Below are 22646 nucleotides of genomic sequence, written 5' to 3' on the forward strand. Positions count from 1 at the left end.
CAAACAGAAGCTCCACATCTAGGATGCAGAAGGGACAGGTAGTACCACTCTAAGAACATGCCAGCCTATGATGGAAAATCATTGCAGGAACCCACAAAGCACTGGGGAAGGGGACAAGTACTCTCTTTCTGGTATGATTGAAGTGCAGGCAAGCCCAGAGTTAAAGGGTGAGCTGACCTTTCCCAGCCCCTTCCTACAGAACAACCCCCATGCAAAGAGAGGCAGACCCGGGGAAAGCTGGCTTACGTGGGACCATCCGTGATAAGAGCCAAGATGTGGCTCATGTCCACTGTGTAGGTCTCCAGGTCGGGGTAGGGTAGGCTGTGGGGCTCCTGGCGCTCCAGCATCTTCTTATTATCATACACGAAGAGGATGCCCCCCTGCATGCAGACCAGGTAGCCCAGGTTTGGGGGAGCATCATCCAGACAGTAAGGGTCTTCCTGGGGTGGAGGGGGAGGGTGGAAGTCTGCAAAACAGGATTGAGTGATGGTAAAGTGCCCTTGACCTCTTGAGCTCACAGGAGCTCAAAAGTCACATTCCTTAGCCCTCTAATAAGGGATATCCCCATCATCTTATCTAAAACCTAACCACCCCACCCACCCCCACCTACCCTGACATCATATATCTCCTTCTCTGCTTTATTTTGTTTCCTTAGCATTTGCCACTATGTAAAATAATATCACTTACTTATCCTAGGTAGTATATGTTTGGTTTGTTTACTACTGTATCCCCATTTCCTAGAACAGACCCTGGCACATGGCTAGCACTTCATTAAATATTTTTAATTTAACTGAAATGAACCCCAGCCTCCTGGGCATGACAGGGATGCCAGGCACATTAAAAAGGGCAGCTGTGTCCTCTCCTAATAAAAGAACAGGCAGCACTTGGGACTGCCCAATGGGAATAATTGTCCCTGTCCTCCCACATCTTCCTGAGCCGAGGGCAGCCAAGAAGCTGCATGGAAAAGCCTCCTCCTCCCCAAAGTGAGCACAGAATAGGCAGCTTATCTCCCACAGAGCAGGGAATGGCAACGACAGAGCTATCTGTCCCCACAGCTGTTAGCCCACAGGAGGCAGAAAACACCTCTTGGCTATTTCCCAGCTATGAGACCGAACAAACCACTTCAGCTCTCTGATCCTGTCTGCTCATCTGAGAATAACACAACCTGCCTTAACAGGCTGTGGTGAAGGCTGCAAAAGTGGGCATAAGAAATGCTTTGTAACAGTAACGCCTAACCCATAAATTAGAGGACATTATTCTCATTACTCTTATAATGAGTATTCCTAACTCTTGATAAGCTCTGTCTCTGGCCAGGGAACGGGTTCTACTAAATAGCAGTAAAACTGGGGGCTTCAACTCTGCACATCAACCAACCCACATAGAGCCCACCTTCTCAGATGCCAGCAAGAGCTAGAGACACTCCCTGGAATCTTCATCAAAGAAAGCAACCAAGGCAGTGTCCCCCACTCAGTGCTCAGAACAGACTGTCCCAGAGCAGGAGTGAGACATCACAGGGGCTGAAGCAGCACAGCCCCAGGCTAGCTCAGGAATCCCTAAAGTGTGCCAGGGGCCTGTGAGATGCAGGCAGGACCAAGGCCTGCAAGAAGCCACAGCCTCTGTCTCACCATGCTCATTTCCAGCCCCCGGGGTACTCTGCTTTGTATAGAGTACATATTTGACAGTCATTCCTGTCTGCCCTTGCCCAAACTGGGGCAGATGGCATCAAATTGCCTCAGACAGATAGGGAAATGGGCCCCGAAGTGTTGAGATACACCCAGGGTCCCAGGTAGCAACAGATGTCCAAAGCCCAGGTCTCAGAGCTTCAAGGAAAACCCAGACAGGAGAAGACCTGTCGACAGCAGTTACACCCAGCAGGCAGCCAGGTCCTTGGGCACTGGCAGACCACCAGGCCCTCATCTGATCCCCCACCACCACCTTCACAGATAGTGGTTTCTTGTTGTATTCATTCACGTTACCTAACTTACTGCTCCTATGTCCTTCACAGGCCAGTCTCCACCAGAAACCATCCTCCCATCTCTGACCTCCTCTTCCCCAAACGCTGCAGAACAGGCCCAAGGCATAGGTATTATTCCCATTTTACAGATTGAGAAACTGAGGTCTGGCGAAACACCTTGCCCAAGAACGTGGTGGAGCTGAGACTAGAATGCAGGTGTGTTTGACGTCAAAGCCTACTTTCCCTACCCCCAGAACATGCACTCTGCATCTATCCCCACACTACCCCACCCCACCAGCAATTCAACATTTACTGTCTGATGGTGTTGTGTTAAACACCCAGAATGAGATTGCCTATGTCTCTGGAGGATTCTCTAGCTCAGGGACTATCTTTTGCCTCTCTCTTAACTTCTATAGCTCAGCTCTGCCCAGAGTCGGGTACACAGTGCACACAGAATCAGACATTGGGGAAACCAGCAAACGTGGGTGCAGGAAGCCAATACCAGAGCCTTGCCCTTAAAACACCATGTGGGAGAAATACATCCAGCCAGAACAAAGAGAATACATCTAGCCAGTACCAATTCTTGGGCCGTGCCCCACTTGGGACCCACATGCACCCACCTGGGAGGCCCTCCTCTGGAGGTACACTGTCTACCCTCTGGTCACCCAGGTACCGGGCCGTGGTCCGTGGGAAGCGATGGTAGGCAAGTCTGGCATACTTCTCCCGTATCATCAGGGCCTTGGCTAGGCTTTTGGCAGCCTGCTCATAGTCCTCCACGGTGATCTGCAGAAGGAGGTGTGCAGAGAAGAGTCCGCATCACAGGCCTGAGACCACTGTCCTTAACAAGATCTACTGTAAAGTTGGCTTTCGGCTGGTGGCTGGGAACTTGGGCTTCAGGGGGCATTCCTACCACTGACTCACACGAGCAGCTCACCCAGCCTAAACTGTACAGTTTATGCTCGGTTTATGTCGAACACCTGATTTCCTCAGGGAGTCTGGGAGACAACGTTTTTATTAACCTTAGGTGCTGAGTCTCTAATGAGCTTCCATGATAGACGACACTTCAAACTTGTCATAAATCAATGCTGATGGAATTAAGTACGTTCTGGTGACTCCATGGGGAGAGGAGTCTGGCCTCTCCATACTCCACCCCCTGTACCTTTTCCTGGTGCTGACTTCGCTCTGCATCCATTTGCTGTAATAAATCCTAGTCCTGAGTATAACTGTGTGCTCGGTCCTAGACGTCCTCTTAGTGAATCACTGAGCCCAGGGGTGGTCTTGGGGACCCTTGGCACAGGAGGAGAGTTATGGCTGCCAGAGACTAGGGAAGAGGCAGGTACTCTAGCCTGCACCCCCAAGGCCAGCCCCAAGTCCTGCTGATTAAACCACAAGCCTGCTGTTGCATCCTGAACATGAAGAGGCAAGGCCAGAACATATGTCTGATCAGAGGGTATCATCGCTTTCACGTGAGGGACTCACCTGAGTCCCTCAGAGGGAAAAATAAAAACTCTGCACGCTCTGTCTGCTGCTTTGCTTTGGCTTCTGATTCGTCTGTTAATCATTCAATTCACCCAGGCAACAAGCACTTGTTGACAAGTGTTAGATTTCATTTTGGTCCTTACGGCAACCCATTTTACAAATGGGGAAACCACGGCCCAGAGAGGCCCAGAAATTACAAAGTCAAACTTCGGATTCTGATCTGACTGGGTCCCAAAGCCTAAGCATGTTCTGCTTTCCCAGAGCTGTCTCGTACTCAAAGACAGACAAGATAAATTCCCACCTTCCATTGGGCTCATTTACCTCTGTGCGTTTGGCAAGGATGTGTGTGGCAGAAACATGCATGTGTCTGGGGAGACAAGCCACTAACCAGACAGTCGTAACAGGAGGTAAGTGACACAGCAGAGGGAGGTACAAGATGCTGGTGGAGCATGGGGCGCCAGGGTGGGGAGGGTGGCAGGGGTGTTCCCGGAAGTTTTCCTCTCTGCTTTAATTAAAAATCATTTTTAGTTTTGGTGCACCTGGGTGGCTCAGTCGGTTAAGCGTCTGACTCTTGATTTCGGCTCAGGTCATGATCTCATGGTTCATGAGTTCAAGCCCTGCATCAGGCTCTGTGCTGACAGTGTAGAGCCTGCTTGGGATTCTCTCTCTCCCTTTCTCTCTGCCCCCCCCCCCCGACTCACTCTCCTTCACTCTCTCTCAAAATAAATAAACATTAAAATTTTTTTAAATCATTTTTAGTTTTAAAATACTTTAAACATAAAGACAGCACTGAAGATAATATGACAGACACTCATGTGTTTACCTTCCAGAGCTAAACTTTTAATGTTTTTCATTACTGTTCCAGATCTCTTATATACATGAATAAATAAATCACCATAGATATAGCTAAAACTCTACCCTCCTTGTTCCTTCACCCTACTCCAGCCTCAGAGGAAGGAAGTTGGTATATACCTTTTCCATGCATGTTTTTATACTTTCACTAAATGTTGCTCCTCACTTTGGTTAAGAAAATAACTTCTCCTTTCCTGATTCCAAATGTCCCCATAAGAGTGTGTTAATTCCATTTTACACCTTCCAGTGGATGGCTTCTGAGAGTAGCAGGAATAGGTGAGAAGACACAAACACCTTAGAACCTTAGACAAAAATACGTCCCTGCCAATGACAAAGCCAAACACCTTGCAGAGCCAATGGACTCAGCCTGGCAAGGGGCTCAGGCCATGGCTAGAGAGGGTACTTGGGATTCCAGGGAACGACCAGCCATCGGCCCACTTATAGATACTGCAGGCCCCATGCCGACAGTGGGCCTACTGGGGGCCAAGGTGATCTGCAAGGTCAGCCTGTTTCTCATGGACTCATAGTTCTCTGGGGACCAACCGCCCAGCTCAGGGTCTCTGTGCCAAGAAATCAATGGAAAGAAGCTAGCTACTGAACCAGGCCAACATCCTCCCATTCAGCTGGCTTTCAATCTACTTCAACTCCCCCTTTTCCTATTCTGCCCACATGTCAGAGGCCAGGTAGACACCAAGGACTCCTAGTCAGGATACTGCTTCTTTGGGGAAGGACTGCATTGTTTCCAATCCAACAAAATTCCCATCTATAAGAACTTAAAGTGTGGTACATCCACACAGTGGAATATTATGCACTTATATATATTTAAAAAAAAAAAAAGAACAAGGAAGTTCTTTATCTATTGAGATGGCATTATCTCTAAGATGTACCGTAAAGTGAAAAAAGCTAGACTCAGTATAATGTGTAAACTACCATTTGTGTAAAAATAAACAAATTATATGTGCCTAATTAATTGTAGGTACATAGGTTATTTGTGTGAAAACACACAAAGGTTGCCTCAAACAAATAACATATTTTTTAAAACTACAGGGTAATGTATAAGAAGAGTAGTAGCTACTTTGCTTTCTCAGATATATCATATATTCTAAAACCACTGTTAAAAAGAAGAGAGAACAACAAGGTCAATTGAGGTCAACAGGTAGCTGGTTGAGGGCCAGGGAGATAGAACCAAACTTAACCCTGGCACTAACTGATATTTCTCTTCAAGAAGTAGGGGCATCTGGGTGGCTCAGTCGGTTGAGCATCCTACTTCAGCTCAGGTCATGATCTCTCAGTACGTGGGTTTGAGCCCCATGTCAGGCTCTGTGCTGACAGCTCAGAGCCTGGAGCCTGCTTCAGATTCTGTCTCCTTCTCTCTGTCCCTCACCTGCTTGTGCTCTGTCTCTCTCTGTCTCTCAAAAATAAATAAACATTAAAAAATTGGAAAAAAAAAAAAAAAAAAAAAGAAAGAAGTAAGCAATAAAAATGCATCATCCAACCAGGAAAATCAGCACATTTTTGGTGACTGTGTTAACCGACTTGGTGTAAACCAAGCTTGTTCATTTTCTCCTCAAACCCCCTCTTCCTGATTGGGAGAGGTTCGCCTGTATTTAAGGATACTGAGCCTAATCACATAGGAGAAGCTGAACAAGCAATAACTGATTTCACGCAAACCTGGACTTCAAGTCCACTCAACACTTGGAAACACTGAGGGGTCTGAGCTAGCATCTTCCTTAGTGGGCTGCAGGGACAGAGAGAAGCATTCTGGACCCAGGGAATGCATGGAACTTGCAGGCCACAGCCACAGCCCACTGTGCTAGCCTGCAACCCTAGGACCCCCTCACGGGGATGAGCAGCACCCTAGACATACCCATACCCCACAACCTCTACTAAGACCCTCCTTCTCTTCAGACTTCTGTGCCTCCTGCCGGCCACCTCCTAGATACCCACAGACGAGACCAGGCTTCAGGGCTGGGCATAGTCCCCAGTGGCCCAGGGGACCCTGGCCTCTGCACAAGGCCATCAGCCTTCATACAACCCCCAGGGGAGTGGGTAGAGAATGGGGAGTGGGAGACACCTTACCCCGGCACAGTAATCTCCACTGATGATGACCCGCTGGAACTCGGGAATGGCATAGGGCCCTGGCGTGGGCTGGAAAGTGGCTCCAGGGAACACAGGGGTAGTGGGAGACAGGACCGGACTGGCTGTCGGGGCGCCCTTCCAATCTTGCTGCGTAGGCATTTGCAGAGACAGGGACTGGGACCGAATCATCTTGAAACTTTTCTTTCTAAAAGCCAAGGACAAGGAAAAGTGGGAAGCATCAGTCACTAATTGGGGCAAGTGATAAAGAGTCTTTGTTATGTACATGGCAGGAGAATTTCCCTCTGATTAATCACTGGTACTGGCCCTACCATTAAGAAGTAGCCAATTATTCGCGCCTGGGTGGCTCAGTCAGTTAAGCTTCTGACCGCAGCTCAGGTCATGATATCGTGGTCCATAAGTTTGAGCCCCGCACTGGGCTCTGTGCTGACAGCTCAGAGCCTGGAGCCTGCTTCAGATTCTGTGTCTCCGTCTATCTCTGCCCCTCCCCGCCCCCTCCCCCCCCCCCTCCCGGTCTCTGTCTCTCTCTTTCTCTCTCAAAAATAAACATTTAAAAAATTTAAAAAAAAAGAAGTTGCCAATTATGCCTTCCTCTTGCACACATCTCTCTGCCTGAGGTACAGAACAGCCCTCAGATACCCCTCCCTGTGGTCACTAAGAATGGTTGTGGCCTGTGCAGGGCACACAGAACATTAGAGAAGGCAACTGTCTTGGGAGACAGAGAGCAGACCATACTGCAGGGGTCTAACACCAAGGGCAGGAGTGAGGACCATATTAAGTCACCCAAACTCCGAGTCCCAGCATCTGAGCAGCCTCAGGAAGGACAATGAACAGAGTCACACACACATAACCACCTTGTATTTCAAAGCATCCAAAATTTGGGGCACTGGAGCCAGAAGAGCTCATGATGACTAACTAGTCCCACCTCTTTTTTTCATGAAGGAGTCAGGGGCCCAGAGATGGAAGAGGGCTTGTACAAAGTCACAGGGCAGGGTGGCAGTTAGCCCATAGCCTACCGCCTCTCTGGGAACTTATCCACCCTGTCACCCCCTCTGCTCCTTCCTGTGCCTAATCTGTGCCATCCTGGCTGCTGCTACTGCTGGGCAGGTGCAGATCTGTATCTCTGTTACGAGAAAGAGATCAGTCAGCATCAATCTCAGGTCCCTTTGGTCACTTAGCACCAAAAGATGATTTTACAAACTCTCGGGGAAGTGGGCATAGGTTGGTTTTAAAATGCCACAAGCTCATGCTTATTTACAGTGATTTGTGAACACTCACCACCCCAAGTCCTAGGATCTCCAGGAAGGGAGTTAACCAGTAATGAGGTAAAGCCATGAGCACTCCCCTCTCCTGGGAGGAGTTCTGACTTTAATGACCCCAGGCCCCCAGCATAGCCACCCAGCAGTGCCCAATGCCAGAAACCAGCTGAGGACTCAGCAGGATATCCAAGGCCTACAGTCACCAGTAAAGGCCTCAGTGGCCCACAGACCCACAGAACCCCTCTCTCCTCTAGGTGCCATGATACCTAGAAGGGGTGGAAAAATTGGTTGATCTCCAAACAGGCCTTATGTGTCACCTGGAAGAGGTTACCTTCCTCCTGACACTTGACCCGGTCTCCTTACAGGCCCGTTGCTAATTTTTCAGGAACCACATTTACCTCTTCTGTCTATACACCCAACGCTTGCCATGGCTCTCAGGTCTTTATCTGCCCACTTGTGTTATCACCTCTTTGGGGCAAGGCTGTTTACACCTGGAAAGTAGAGGCAGCCCCTTTTCAAGAGTTTGACTTTGCCCTGACCTTGGGCCTTGCATAACAGATGCACTGAGTTGTTCAGGAAAGGCAGCCTGAACTCCAGGAGCCTACAACCCAGGCTCTCTCCAGCCTGCCATCCATCCTTTCCACAGAGCTAAGCTAAGCAACATGCCCCCAAGGAAGATGTCAACTCATGCCAGTCAATCATTCCTCAAAGGCAGATTTACCTTGACCAATACAGTTCTCACTTTGGCATCTTTTGGTTATTCACACCTACAGGAAGAGCTATTACTTTGGGCTCCCTCTAACATTTTGACCGGTTCAGCTGGGTCCCATAAGACTCTGGCATTTGTGTCATTCACATGCCTGCCAGCTCACTGTTTTGTCTCTTTGCCAACTTCACCCCCATGCTTCAGCCAATGCTGCCTGAGGGCCAGTCTCACCAGGGAGAAGCAAGGTAACATCTAAGGTGAGCAACAGGTAAGAAAGGTAACGGAGCCCAGCATAATCAGGAAACTGGAAGGCTGCCTAAGCCAAGAACCCACCAGGCTTGTCCTAGGAATGTCCATATTCCTCTGCCTCAGTGAGGAAGCCAGTACCCATCAGCAGGTGCCCAAAGAGTTCTTCTTGAAGACATTATGGCTCCTGTCTTGGTCTTCAAGTGAGCACCAGACTGTCACATGTGAACATCTGTGGGCTAGGAGCTCAGATTTTGCAGGCACAGGGATAGGTTAAACAACAGATGGGCAACTCCTCAGGGCTTGCTCGCCTTGGGCAAGGGCTTGGAGTAACAAGAGCTAACCATTAAGCTTATATCTCAGAACATTGGAAAAGCTAACTAGAGCCCAAGGAGAGGGCCCTGTATTGTTTCTATTGGGGCACAAAACATATTGCCACAAGCTTGGTGGCTTAAAAACCACACCCATTTATTGGCTCACAGTTCTGTAGGTGAGAAGTCTGGGTAGGCTTGGCTGGGCTCTATGCTCCAGGTATCAAAAGGCCAAAATCAAGATGCTGGCTTCACTGAGCTCTTATCTGGAGACTCTGGGAAAGAATCCATTTCCATGCTCATCCAGGCTGTTGGCGGAATCCAGTTCCACATGGCCATAAGACTAAGGTTCCTGTTCCTGGTTGGCTACTGGGCAGGGGTTGCTCTCTGATTCTTGCACACAGCCCCCTCCATCTTCAAAGCCAGGCATAGCTGCCTCTGTGCTCCAAACCTCTCTGACTTCCCTTCTCCTACCAGCCAGAGAGAGCCCCCTACTCTTTATATGTATGTCATTAGATCAAGTCCACCTCTGTAGCCTCCTTATCTTCAAGTCTGCTACTGTGCTACATATGACAGTATAATCGCTGAGTGATGTCTCATCATATCAGAAAGTCTGGAGATTAGGGAGGGCCATCTTTGGGGAGGGCATTTTAGAAATTCTGTCTACTGTAGGCGCATATCTAGTATCCATTCTATTCAACCAAGGCTCAGCCAACAAAGGTGGAAAGCAGCAACTGAGTGACTGAATATGTGCATGTGTCCACACACCTGTCTTTCTTTCCCTCTCAAGGCTGTCTGAAGCCCCGCATGTGTAACAGCAATAAAAGAAGTTGTCTTTTAATAAGCTTAAAGTAAGCTTTATCTGGATTATAGAACAAGGGAGTGTCCTAGCTGGAAAGGATTTTAAACACTACACACACCAGTCCTCTCATTAACACTGCCTCTGCTTGAATACCTCTACTGATAGACAGCTCATTACATTTCTGGATAAGACATCAGCAATCAATCATTTGTTCAAGAAACACTTACCAAGCACTTACTCTGGGCCAGGCCAGTGCTAAGCACACAAACAAGGTGAACAAAACATGATCTGTTGCCACTGTTAGAAAGCATTTCCTTATGATGGGCCAAGATCTGTCTGTCCACAGTCCCACCTGTTCTACCTCGTGCTAGCCCTTGGGCCATCAGAGTAAGCCAGCTCTCTCTGCCACAGCTGGCACGCCCCCTCTTTCCCCCACCCACACATCCACCTGGCAGAAACTCACTCCTACCAAAGAGCTGGCAGGGTGTGGGGCTGTGAGGACACCAGCTCCAGGCCAAGACTAAGGGCCCAAGGGGCCAGGAGCATCTTTGACCTCTCTGAAATGGATGGCACTTCTGGGTCACAAGAACCTTCTTGCCCAAACAGGTCCTCTATACAAGGACACAAACTGGTCACATGGGCTGTTATTGTGGTATCTCTTAGCACCTGTCTGGTGCCCCTCCCCCCAGCTCTATGGCCCTCAGCTGTCCCTGCCATTCACTGTGTCCCCATCATTACCCTGCTCCATTTCCCAACCCTCCTCAACATCTGGGCACCCCAAAGCCTTCCTGTAATAACATTTGATTCATGTGTTAAACCCAAGTTAAGAACCCCAAGACCCTCTTCAATCTTCTAGAGAATAGCCAGCATCTTCCCAGGGACCTTCACAAGCCCATTGCCCCTATGTAGTCTGTCCAGAGGACTTGAAGGCTGGGAAAGTCACCAGACCAAACCTTTCACCAGATGCTCTCAACTGTGTACAACAAGTCACTTTATTCAATAAAGTACCAAGTGCCAGCCCCCAGGGCTAGACAGATAGAAAATATACCTTGGACTCCAGGGACTGACTGACCGATGATGGCATAGATGGCCACACAACTCAGCTTCAGCAGAATGTCACCACAATGTCGTTGGTGTGTGAGAGGCTCTGGATATTTTGGGATCCCAGAGGAGACACCTAATCACACTGAGGGTGGGAGCAGTGAAGCAGCGGGATCAGAGATGTCTCCCTGCATCATTCTCAAAGGGAGAGGAGAACACTTCAGAATGAGCAGGCTTGTTTGAAAACCTCCCTCTCACATACTCAGATCATTCTGGTAGCCTCTACCCTTCCAGATGAGAACTACCACTTTAAAGGTTTGGGGCAAGAGGGGCGGCTGTGTGGCTCAGTCAGTTAAGCATCTGACTTCGGCTCAGGTCATGATCTCACAGCTTGTGGGTTCAAGCTTTGTGGGTTCAAGCCCCGCATCAGGCTGTCTGCTGTCAGTGCAGAGCCCGCTTCTGTCAGATCTTCTGTCCCCTCTCTCTCTCTTCCCCTCTCCCTCACTCTCTCTCTCTCTCAAAGATAAATAAATAAACATTAAAAAAAATTTTTTTTAAATAAAGGTTTGGGGCAAGAGCCACAAACCAGCATAGAGATTTATTCACAGTTTTAATTGGAATGCCATTAGGTGGGGCAGGCATTCCCCACCTCCAGAGGCTCAGCTGTTGCTCTTGCTTCCACTGTCACTGCAGTGATTCATGTGAGAGTAGGGAGCAGTGACTGAAACCAAAGGTCCCAGCCGATCCAGAAGGGAGAAAGCAGATACAGCTGACTCTGGTGCACTTCCATGATGGGCAGACACTAGGAGAAGGAATGCCAGGCACTTGGGCCCCATGGAGAGCACTTACTCCATGTGCCCACCAAGTGACCATGGCCTGCTCGGGGGGGTGTGGCTTTGAATTGCACACTTGAAGCCTATCAGGTGTAAAAATTCACAATCTCAACCCCTGTTTCTTCCTTCACTTCCCTCTGATAACCTGCCCTCCCTTGTCACTATCCCCCTCTGCTCTCTCTTGACCAAGCGTAGGACTCCATTGCCCACCAACTCCCTTCCCATTGCCCTTCCTCCCCAAAGGCCCCAGCTTTTTGTTCTTAACTTTAAAAGCAGATGAATCAAACAGGTTTAAATGAAGCTGCTTTGTTAATGGCCCTGAATTTTAAAAGTTGCATAGCCCTAATTTAAGAAATTTTATTAAACAGGGGTATCTGGATGGCTCAGTTGGTTGAGTGTCCAACTTTGGCTCAGGTCATGATCTCACAGTTCCTGAGTTCCAGTCCCACATCGGGCTCATGGCTGTCAGCCTTGTCAGCCTGTCAGCTTCTCAGTGCAGAGCCCGCTTCAGATCCTCTGTCCCCCTGTCTCTGCCCTTCCCCCACTTGTGCTCTCCCAAAAAATACTTAAAAGAAAAAAGAAATTTCATTAAACAAAATGATTTAATAACATTGTAGCTGTACTATGCTCAACTCATAACAACTATCTATTTATCTGTTTTACTTGGGAAAACAGCTATTCTAGAAAGCTACATTTTTCAAAGTCTGTCCCCTTTATACCCTAATTTAAAAAACAACAACAACAACTATGACGTGGCTTTTTAAAATGAAATTCATAATTCCTATATCTTAATCAGAGCGTGCTGAACATAATTGCAAGTTCTCTCGATGACTCAGAGTCATCACCGTGTTACCCAGTCATGAGCTTAAAGGCATTTTGTCCCAAGACTTCAAATTCTTGTGTCTGCTTTTCATAGTTTCCTCCCTCACTGGTGACTGTCAAATAATAATGACAGAAACAAGAACACTAATGATGTTCCAAGTGTTGTCCTAAGTAGTCATGCATATTAGCTCACTTAGTTCTCCCAAGGTAGGTGTTTTATTACCCTCATTGTGCAGATCAGGAAATAGGCTCCTGCAGTGAAGACCTCGCCCAAGTGCACTCAGTACTAACACATGGGTGTCATTTGAACCCAGTGGCCTTGACTCCCACGCCTGAGCTTACAGTCACCACAATGACCCTGCCTGTAGAAATTCCTCTCCCCACTTCTAGTCTCCTTCCTTAAATCTGTCACAGGATAAGAAACAAGATCACCAAGCTTATTACATGAAGTAAGAATAAATAGGAGATGGGACGAGAGTACTGGGGACATGACAGCTGAAAGCTACTAGGGTTTCTTTGGGGAATGATAAAAATGTTCTAAAACTGATTGTGGTGATGGTTGCATAACTTTGCAAGTATAATAAAAACCACTGACTTGTACAGGTTAAATGGGTGGGCTGTATGGTATGCAGATTGTATCTCAATAAAGCTGCTCAAAAAGAAGAAATGGGAGAGCTGGGGAGCACTAATGTACATTTTGGTTGCACAGACATTTTTCATGTCACCATCAGTGTTGGCTAAGTTCCAACTTTGTACTTTAGTAGGGTAGATGCGCTCTGGCTAGGTAGGATGATAAATTCAAAGTGAGCAAAGGCAAAAAAAAGGAGGAGTGAACAAAAGAGAGCTTCTGGGTACTTCTCAGGTTTTCCTGTCTTCTTTTCTCTGCCCCCTAACTTTGATTCCATAGATCGTCCACCCCTCTTGGACCCACCCCCTGACTCACCCCCACGTCCCAACAGAGTCTTAGCTAATGCCATCTTCCTAAGGAAGTAGAGCCCAGTAGCAAGCTGTCCCTGCTGGCCTCCTCACCCAGCCTGGGGGAGCAGTGATGGAGACCAGAGGTCCCAGCCTCTGCAAAACAAGTGCTTCTCTGAGCAGGCTGAATCACTGGCTCCCTGGAAAGAGCCCCCAATCCTAGAAGGGCTGTGTCTGAACCCAGCTCAGCTCTTACAGCTGCTGGCTTCCTGGAGCCAGCCTCCATGTTTTAGGTGCTCATCTTTCTTATTCACAATCTAGTTTTTCTTCTTTTTGGAAGAAACTGTTTTATTTCCTGATTTTAGTTTGTGCCTTTACATTAGACCTCCAATAGTCTTTGCTTGCTTGCTTGCTTCATAAAAGAGAAAAAGGCAATGGTTGTAAAGAAAGGCTTTCTCCAAGTGCCAGGAATATTCAGGCTTCTCAGAAGAGCCAGGGTGAGAAAGGGCTTTTTCCAAACGATGTCCCTTCTCATGTCACAGTTTGAAACACAAACCCACAGACTCTGGGTATCTGGAGATGTGCTGCAGGCTCTAGGCCTGGGGGCTCCTTGCAGGATGTCTCCACATCACCACTTACATTCCAGAGTGTCAAGGAGGAGCCAGAGACAAAGAGGAAGCTGGGGAGAGGGTTCCTCCAGGGACTGTCCACGTCTGAATGTTTGCATAATGGTGCCTCTACTGAGCAGTGAGGCTGAAAGAAAATTAGGGATGTACCCCTCTGGAGAACACTGGGACTTCTGATAGGTAGTCTGGGGATCAGTCCATCCTTTGGCAGAAAAGCAGCTTTTCTTTTGGGGAGCTCTGGCCCAGCTTCCTTCATTTCATTCAAAAGCCGGCAATAATACCCTGGGGAGCAGCACCCAGTGTCATTCCAGCATCTACGGGTGGAACCAAAGACTCCACCCCTGGCTGGAGATGGAATAGCCTCATGATCAAGGTGTGGGGTTCTAGATTCAAAAGACATGGGTTCTTTGGGGCACCTGAGTGGCTCAGTCAAACGTCCGACTTGGTTAAGTGTCTGACTTCTGCTTAGGTCATGATCTCACAGTCTGTGGGTTCAGGCCCCACATGGGACTCTGTGCTGTTAACACAGAGCTTGCTTCGGATACTCCATCCCCATCTCTGTCTGCCCCTCCCCACACACGTGTTCTCTCTCTCTCTCTCTCAAAAATGAACATTAAAAAAAAAAAGTCGTGGATTCTACTCCCTGCTCTGTCACTTACTCACTCTGCATTCTCATGCAAGTTAATTTAACCTCTCTGTGCCTTAGTTTCCTCATCTGCAAAATGAAGTCCATAAGAATATCCAATTAATAAGCTTGATGTGGGGATTAAAGAATGAAAGCAAACCACACAGCCCAGCACTGAGCCCACAGTAAGCAGTAGCTGATGCTGTCTCCCCAGGAGGAAGTTGGGCAAACAGTGAACATTTAACAGAGGGCTTATTGTGACACTGTTCTAGGCCCTTTCCATGTCAATTCCCTCATTCCTCACAACACCCCACAAAAGTAGCTACTGTTACCATCCCCACTTTATAGATGAGGAAGAAACTAGGGCACAGAGACGTTTCCTAATTTTCTAAGGTCATAGAACATACTAGAGAGTGACAGAACACAATGGTCCAGAGAGCTGTAGCCACCCTGAAGTGCTATCTGTGAAGATACTACAGCTTTTCTCTGTCACACATCCACTGCTCACCAACATGGCCTAAGTCCTAGGCTAGACCCTGGGGATCCAGATACAGAACTCAGGAAGCTTCCAGTGTTAGGGAGCAGATAGATGCGAACCAAGACCACCACATCCTAACGAGCAGGGACAGAACATAATTCCTGAAGAGGAGCCAGCCTATGGAAGAATTTCTGGAAATCATGAGGCACCATTTGGACTTAGAGTAAGAAAGTTTCCATTTTGCTGTTAGCCTGGGCATTGATAAGAAGAGTACACTCTCTTTTTGCAGATGTGAGGCCCGGTGTCACCCTGTAATGAAACTGGCCTCAGAACCCCACTATTCCCGATAATAAAAAATACCAGGACTTCTTCTCTTCCAATTATTAAGGGTCAAAAATTCTCAATTCATAAGACACAGCGGGTTCTGCACACCATTCAGTCCACAAAGCCAGCCCTCTGTTAAGCCAGTGCAGTGTGGATGAGGGGCCTCTACAGTCATGCTCTTCTTTTTTTAAAAATTTTTTTTTAACATTTATTTATTTTTGAGACAGAGAGAGACAGAGCACGAACGGGGGAGGGGCAGAGAGAGAGGGAGACACAGAATCGGAAGCAGGCTCCAGGCTCTAAGCCATCAGCCCAGAGCCCGACGCAGGGCTCGAACTCACAGACCGCGAGATCGTGACTTGAGCTGAAGTCGGACGCTTAACCAACTGAACTACCCAGGCGCCCCTCTTCTTGACCCTCCAGGGGTGAACACACTGTTGGACCTCCAGCCACCCCACCTCACCTAACACAGGCTGGCACTCACAGCCGGCTAACGGCACTCACTACCCCTTCCCTCCATGGGCCCAGAGCCCCTCACTTATTTTATGGATGGCGAAGCCTTTATACCAGTACTTGCCTTTTTACTTCTTTCCCAAAAAGTGAAGGAAATACTGAAATTCTATACTACCAAGAAAGCAGAGGGCGTGCCTTTAAAAATAAGGAGATATCTTAGGAAGGACCTGATTGCTGACCAGGTCACAGTTAGGGCTCACGTTCCACCATGTTAGCTCTGAGGTCTGCAGTATGCTGGTGGTCCAAGCACCCAGCTAAAGCCCCACTAGACTTTTTCTCAAAGTTCTTTTATTCTTTAATTCCGCTCTCCTGGGTGAGATCAACTGAAAGGAGGAGGGCTTCACATTGTACTTGGACTTAAGATCCAAACTTCTCATCAGGGAGCACAAGACCAGTCTGACCTGAGCCCTGACTATCCCTCCAGCCTGAGGTCTCTCTCTCTCTCTCTCCTTCAACCCTTTATTCATCTACTTCATAGCACCCATGCTAGGCCTGCTTGTCCTCAGATCCACTTCTCAACCTCCCCCCTGCCCCCCTGTGTTTCCTGCTTTGTGTTAGCTGGCTTCTGGCTAGGTTTGGCCAATGGCAACCACTGGGAGAAACTGGAAGGTGCCAGAAGGATTGCAGCTAGGTATCTCCTGCTTCCATCTCTGCCTTGGAAGCATCTCTGCAGCTGCTGCCTCTCCTCCTTGGCTCCTTTTCCATCGAAAAGGCCACCACAGTTCCAACTTCTTCCCCCTGGGCTCCAGCAGCACCGTCTCTTTCCATCATCCCTGCGGCCTCAAGTGGTAGCTGCTTCCTACTGCTTTGAGTCTCCGGCCTGCCTCCCTGCCCTCTGCTTGTCTTCTCAGGTCTCCGCCACCTCAGCAACCATTCCCTGCATTAAAATCCTCCTTCCAGGGCTGCCTGGGTGGCTCAGTCGGTTAAGCGTCCGACTGCAGCTCAGGTCATGATCTCATGGCTCATGGGTTCAGCCCCATGTCAGGCTCTGCGCTGACAGCTCAGAGCCTGGAACCTGCTTTGCATTCTGTGTCTCCCTCTCTCTGCCCCTCCCTCCCCTGCCACACTCACGCTCTGTCTCTCTCTCAAAAATAAATAAGCTTTAAAAAAAGAAGAATTTTAAATCCTCCTTCCAGTATTTAAGTGATTTCTGTTTTTTCTGGTTAGACCCTCACTGATACAGCACTTATCATTACTTGTCATTTTTTAAATTTAATTTGTCCCATTACTTAATTGTTGTCTAGACCAACTACCTGTAAGCTCAACAGGGCAGGGACTAGAAATATCTTGTTCATTAGTGCATCCTCTGTGCCCAGTATAGCACCTGGCACATAGTGAACTGACTTATTTAATAATGCAAAGTAATTGCCAAGTGATGAAAAGAAGTAAAATTGATGTTTCCCAAGAAATCTTCAAATTTCCAAAAGGATCATAGAACTGTCATTTGCAAATGGCGTGTATTTATGCACATGATTTGTTGTTCAAACAGCAGCAGAGAAAAAGTGTTTTTTTACCTTTTCTGCCAAACACAGGCCTGGAAACGGCCTTCAAGAAAGAAGTGGTGAATTAAGGGGTCTTGGTTAAGGAATGAACTCAGCTCCCAGGGACAGGCCCCCTATCTCAGACACGTGCCCACAGCCTGCCTGGGTCTGCACCACTGTGCACATGTGCTCTGGCTTGTGGGGACAAACCTTTTTGCCGTCTCCACGGACTTCTGCTCCGCCAGCTCCTTCTGCAGCTCCCTCTCCTTGGCCTCCTTCTGCCCAATGGGGCAGTCCTCAGGGACAGTGAAGAGGGACAGGGCATCTTTGCTGTCTTCTTCTCGGAGCACTTTAGCAAACACTTTCTCTGCCAGGAGCCGGACTTGCTCGTCCACCTCGGAGATGTTCAGCTTGGGAAACTGGCGCGGCATCTCGGCTAGCAGAAAAAGAGCAAGCGTTAGCCTCTGGAATTCCCAGATGGCCCGAGTCAGTGGGGTGGGGGAGGAGAAGCTACTAAAACAAGGGTCCTTGGGGTCAGCTGTCTTACTCCGGAATTCCCCAGACCAAACCCAGTGCACCAGCTTCAGAAACTAGCTCCATAAGTCATTGGATGTGAAGGGTATAGCACCACTCACCTGTCATGAGAAAGCAAATGTTCAGAAGTCAAAGAATGACCTAACTACGTGTGTTTCTATTGTCCCAAACACAGGGGACCCACAGCGTGCTGGCAGTCCTACCTCTCCTGGCTTTGTTTCCATGACGGGGGAGGGATAGGAGAGTTCAGACCCCTCTCCTGCAGACTATCAGGGGGCCATCTGGGTACAGCAATGACCAAACCTCACTCCCCACTGCATACAGGGAAGATGAGAGCCCAAAGGTCTTAATGATTAGCCTAAGGTCCCATGAGATGGCCGCAGTGCTCTGGGCGATCCAAAGCCACATTCTTCATCACACAAAACACGCTCTTTTGCTGAAAAGAAAGAATCTACCATGACGGTTCTACCATCTCCCAAGTTTTCTGGAACTCTGAACAAGACACAGCAAATAAAATAAAGGTTTAGAGACAGGGATACTCTACCTTTCACAGCCCCGCTGAAAACTTACTTCCTCAAAGCTTGGCCTATCTCTCTTCACACTGGCTCCTTATTATCCCTAGCTGGCCTAAATTACCTGGTTTGTTCCTTTCTTTTCTTTCTTTCTGCCTGTCTGTCTTTCTTTTAACATTTATATAGGACTTATTAATAGGTACACTCTGCCAAGCCCTTTCTACTTATTAACTCAGTGAATCCTATTATTCACATTTTACAGATGAGAAAATGAAGGCACAGAGAGCTAACTTGCCCGGGGTCACACTTTTACTAAATGAGCAGAGACTTGCGCTATTCTCAGCCTTTGGCCCTCTGCCCCTTTCCTCTCTGAGCCTCTGTTCAGAGGTTTGAACCCAGGCACCTGGTCCCCATGCCTGTCTTCTTAACCACTACATTGTAGTGCTTCTCTTTGTCCAGCTAGGTGTCAGGGTAGGTTCCCTGGCTGTGCCCAGCATCACTCCTACCGAATGGATGAATACTGCATCCTATCAACAAGCTACCTTCACTAGAGCAGCTCTGGAAGAAGGGTGTCCTGTCTACCTATTACCACAGTTTCTTTGAGCAAGGTTTAAAGAGAGAGGTGGTTTAGTCAGCCGGGAGACGAGGATGAAGGTAAGACAGGAGCCCCGTTTCCGTGTGGCCAGGAAAGGAAGCAATTACAGGGGAGGAGAGGTTCACTGAGCAGCCTTGGGACAGTCACTCTCTGTGCCTCACAGTTTTCTCCTCTGTGAGATAAAGGGATGAGACTAGGCAGTCTCCAAGGTGCTCTCAGTTCTAAGTGCTGTAATTTCTAGATACCAGAGAGCTTTCCAGTGCCCAGGGAGGCTTGCTGCTCTGGTGTTCTCATGGGCCTAATTCATGACACAGACAGGAAGGAAGAAAGCAGGTCAAACACCAGTCAAAGTACATCTGTGAGCCCCTTGACTGTGAATCCAATTTCCTCCTTCCCTCCACACCCAGGACGATAGCTTTCCTGGGCCTCTCCCCTCCAAGTGATTGAGTGGGAGGGAGCTGCTGTGGAGGGAGGAAGTTGGCACGTAACTGTGCTGATCTGTAGCAGCAGAGAGCAAGACAGTGAAGGCCAGACCTGCAAAGAGGAAGAGACAGAGCTGTCTGTGGAGATGTCCACATCCTGATAGCACACAGAAGGGAAAGCTGGAAATCATCAGAATGGGGTTTGGGGAAAAAGGTGACAGAGAGAGAAATGGAGAGGAAGACACAGAACTAGAGCCAGGGGGAGCTGTTAGGTGAAAAGGAAGCTGGACCCCATCAACCCCTCTCCCCACTCTAAGGCTGCGGGTCAAGTGCAGCATTCTACAACCTCACAGGGTATCTCAGAAGTAGACATCAAACAGGGCCCAGGCAAGGGGCAGCAAATGCCATAAAGCATCCATACCATTTGACAGAATAAACCCAGTTCCAGAAATTGCTTCTAAGAAAAGAATCTGAAGGAAAAAGCACAAAGATGTTTACCTGCACTATTTATATAAAAAGCTTTAAAGTGTCCAAATGAGAGCACATTCACTTGAAGAAAAAGTCAAGCAACCAAAATTATAATTATGAGGACAGTGCAATCACATAAAAAATATTGTGAAATAACAGTGAATGAAAAATTAATACATAAAACTGTACCCATGCTTTTGTTGCAGTGAGATGAAAATGCATTCCCTTAAAGACAAGGGCTGGAAGAGAGACACATACTCGGATGACCAGATAACAGGACTGCATGTGTGAAGCAGTATCTGACTTTGATCACTGATGCTGTTATAATGTCATTTTAACAAACACAAAGAAGATAGAAAGAACATAAATATTTTTTAATGTTTATTCATCTTTGAGAGAGAGAGAGAGAGACAAAGTGTGAGCAGGCGAAGGGCAGAGAGAGGGAGACACAGAATCCGAAGCAGGCTCTAGGCTCTGAGCTGTTAAGCACAGAGCCCAATGTGGGGCTCGAACCCACCAAACGCGAGATCATGACCTGAACCGAAGTTGGACACTCAACCAACTGAGCCACCTAAGTGCCCCAGAAAATAAATAGACTGAAGAGGTTTTTTTAATGAAAGGAAACTAGGAAGAAAATCAAACTTCTACATCCCAGGTTTTGGTAATTAGGGTCGTCTCCCACCTAATCCACATCAGACACTGGCCAGCTAAGGGAATTAACACCATTGAGATCCATCTCTGCATTAGCTCTTGCCCTGGACAGAAACTGCCCCCCACCACCTTCCTACCCCATAGCCCTTTCCCCTACAAACACACCCAGGCCTGACACAGCCCACCAGGCCTCCTCAGAAGTGGGCATGGGGTAGAGGGTCCTTTGTGCCCGAGGGCTCTTATGACAGACTGCCGTGTCTTTCCATGAAGCATTTTCACCTCGCTGAAGTCAACTAAACATACATTTTGGGATGCATCTTTCTACAAAAGATCTTCTTTTCTCTTTAAATAGTTTAAACCAGCCTTTTCCCACCATGGTTCCATGAAAGGTCAACACTTGTTGCTGGTGAAACAGGTCCTGTGGTCAGTTATCAGGAAGATGCTATATCCCACAGTTCCTCACCCCAGATTCCCAAGGCACATCAATGACCCGAGGATAGGATCATATAGCAACATTTCCCCATAGAGATAGATTCCTTTCATTGCAGAAGCCATATCAATCTCTTGCAGAATTATTACCAGTGTCTTCAATAAGTGGTGAAGACTTCACTCCATACCTTAGTATAGATCAAGTAACCCAGCTGGGGTGCTGGGCTAAGTCAGTGAGCCTTAGGAGCCCATTATACATCTGTCTTCCGGACAGCTCCCTCCTGCCAACCCTCCTTCCACAGCCCGGCTCTCTTCTGAGACCTAGAGACACCTGGCAGGGCAGGCTTATGCAAGGAAAGCCTGCTCTGTAGATGCCAAGCAGTTTCAGCTCCAGCTGCTTCTTCAAGCCTGGCTTTTACCCGTTTGTCAACCATTTGTCAGCTGAAGCCGGCAGGCTTGGGAGGCTTAACCATAAATTCAATCAGCTAGGGATACAGCTTATCTCACTGTCACAAACGACACCCTGTGATGAGCTTAAAGAAGTGTCACAAAGTTAGAAAGCTATAAAATGCCACCATTTCAACAGTTACTTTTCATGGCACCATAGCCCCTCCAGAAAAGAAGCACAGTACCACTCAAATCCCCTCCTTACATAAATGAAGCTGTTTCTTGCTTTTGCCAGGCTCCCACTGTCAGAACCCATGACACAGACCTGAGCCTGGGGCTGGAGTCTCCATGGCTGATCCTGAGCATGCCACACAGGCGAGGCCCTCAGGCCATGGACCGTGTATGCCCAGGAGGCTGAGCTGAGTCCGTGTGAGTGCAGCTGGCTGGGTCCTGTCTGCTGCTGCTGAGGTGGGAGGTCTCTGTTTTGCATATCTGTGAGCTGCCGTGAGCAAGAGCAGGAAGTGTCTGGGCTGGAAATTCTTCCATGAATATGAAATGTAAGTGGAAAATTTCCAAGACTCCTAAAGGGCCCAGGTAATGCCAGCTATCCATAGCTGCTGCGTGCTGAACACGGTGTCCTGGCCCTGTTCTCAGCCCTCTCCAGAGCAAGACACAAAGCCGATGCCCCAACACAACAGTTCATTCAGCCTTCCTGACCTGACCGAGCACAGAAGACAAGCCACGGCCTCCCTCTAATGCCCAGACCTCTGAAAGCCAAGCAGGAACGTGCCACACCGTCACCCTTGCTGCTTCCTCGGGCCTGGCCTGGTGACCAGGTTCATTCTACCAAGGGGATTGTCTACGGCACAACCTGGCCTGCCTTCCCTCACAAGGCCCCCCAGAGCAACCTCCCTGAAGGCACCCCAGCACTGACAGGAGAGGCGCTGAGCCCAGTTATCAATAGAGCTCCTCCTCTCCCTCCTCCTCTAAAAGAGCAAGGGCTTTGAACAGCTCCCTCCTTTCCCAGGAAAGGGACAGTGACTCTAGGAGAGGAGACTCCTTAGTACAGGAGCAGGCTAGGATGAAAAGCTGCCATGCCTTGTCCCACTCCTTCCTTTCTTCCCTGAAGGAATCTGACATCACAGGTGACTGGGCAGCCTGGACAGGCTCTACCAGATCCTGAGTACATGAGCACATGCATGCGCGTGCACACACACACACACACACACACGGAAAAGAAGCATGTCCCTCTTGACCCCCCTGAGCCCACCTGCCCCGTCCTCC

General features: G+C 48.4%; 1 protein-coding gene across 8 annotated transcripts in view; it reads right to left on the bottom strand.

Annotated features, from left to right (window-relative positions):
• Nucleotides 1-22646, bottom strand: part of AMPD3 (adenosine monophosphate deaminase 3) — a 48240-nt gene that overhangs the window by 20503 nt on the left and 5091 nt on the right. For 5 of the 8 annotated variants that reach the window (XM_019456288.2, XM_019456287.2, XM_019456289.2 and 2 more), the window contains exons 2-5: nt 17575-17800; nt 6365-6569; nt 2575-2737; nt 247-466 (exon numbers count right to left, since the gene is read on the bottom strand). In XM_019456288.2, the coding sequence (XP_019311833.1) occupies nt 247-466; nt 2575-2737; nt 6365-6569; nt 17575-17795 (809 nt within the window). In that variant the 5' untranslated portion in view covers nt 17796-17800. Of the gene's footprint in view, nt 1-246; nt 467-2574; nt 2738-6364; nt 6570-17574; nt 17801-21627; nt 21647-21687; nt 22206-22646 lie in introns of those variants that run through there. The other 3 variants (XM_019456284.2, XM_019456291.2, XM_019456292.2) reach the window with 3 other exon arrangements.

This window comes from Panthera pardus, unplaced genomic scaffold (assembly GCF_024362965.1).
Source record: "Panthera pardus isolate Hobbes unplaced genomic scaffold, ASM2436296v1 HiC_scaffold_12, whole genome shotgun sequence".
Lineage (NCBI taxonomy): Eukaryota > Metazoa > Chordata > Mammalia > Carnivora > Felidae > Panthera > Panthera pardus.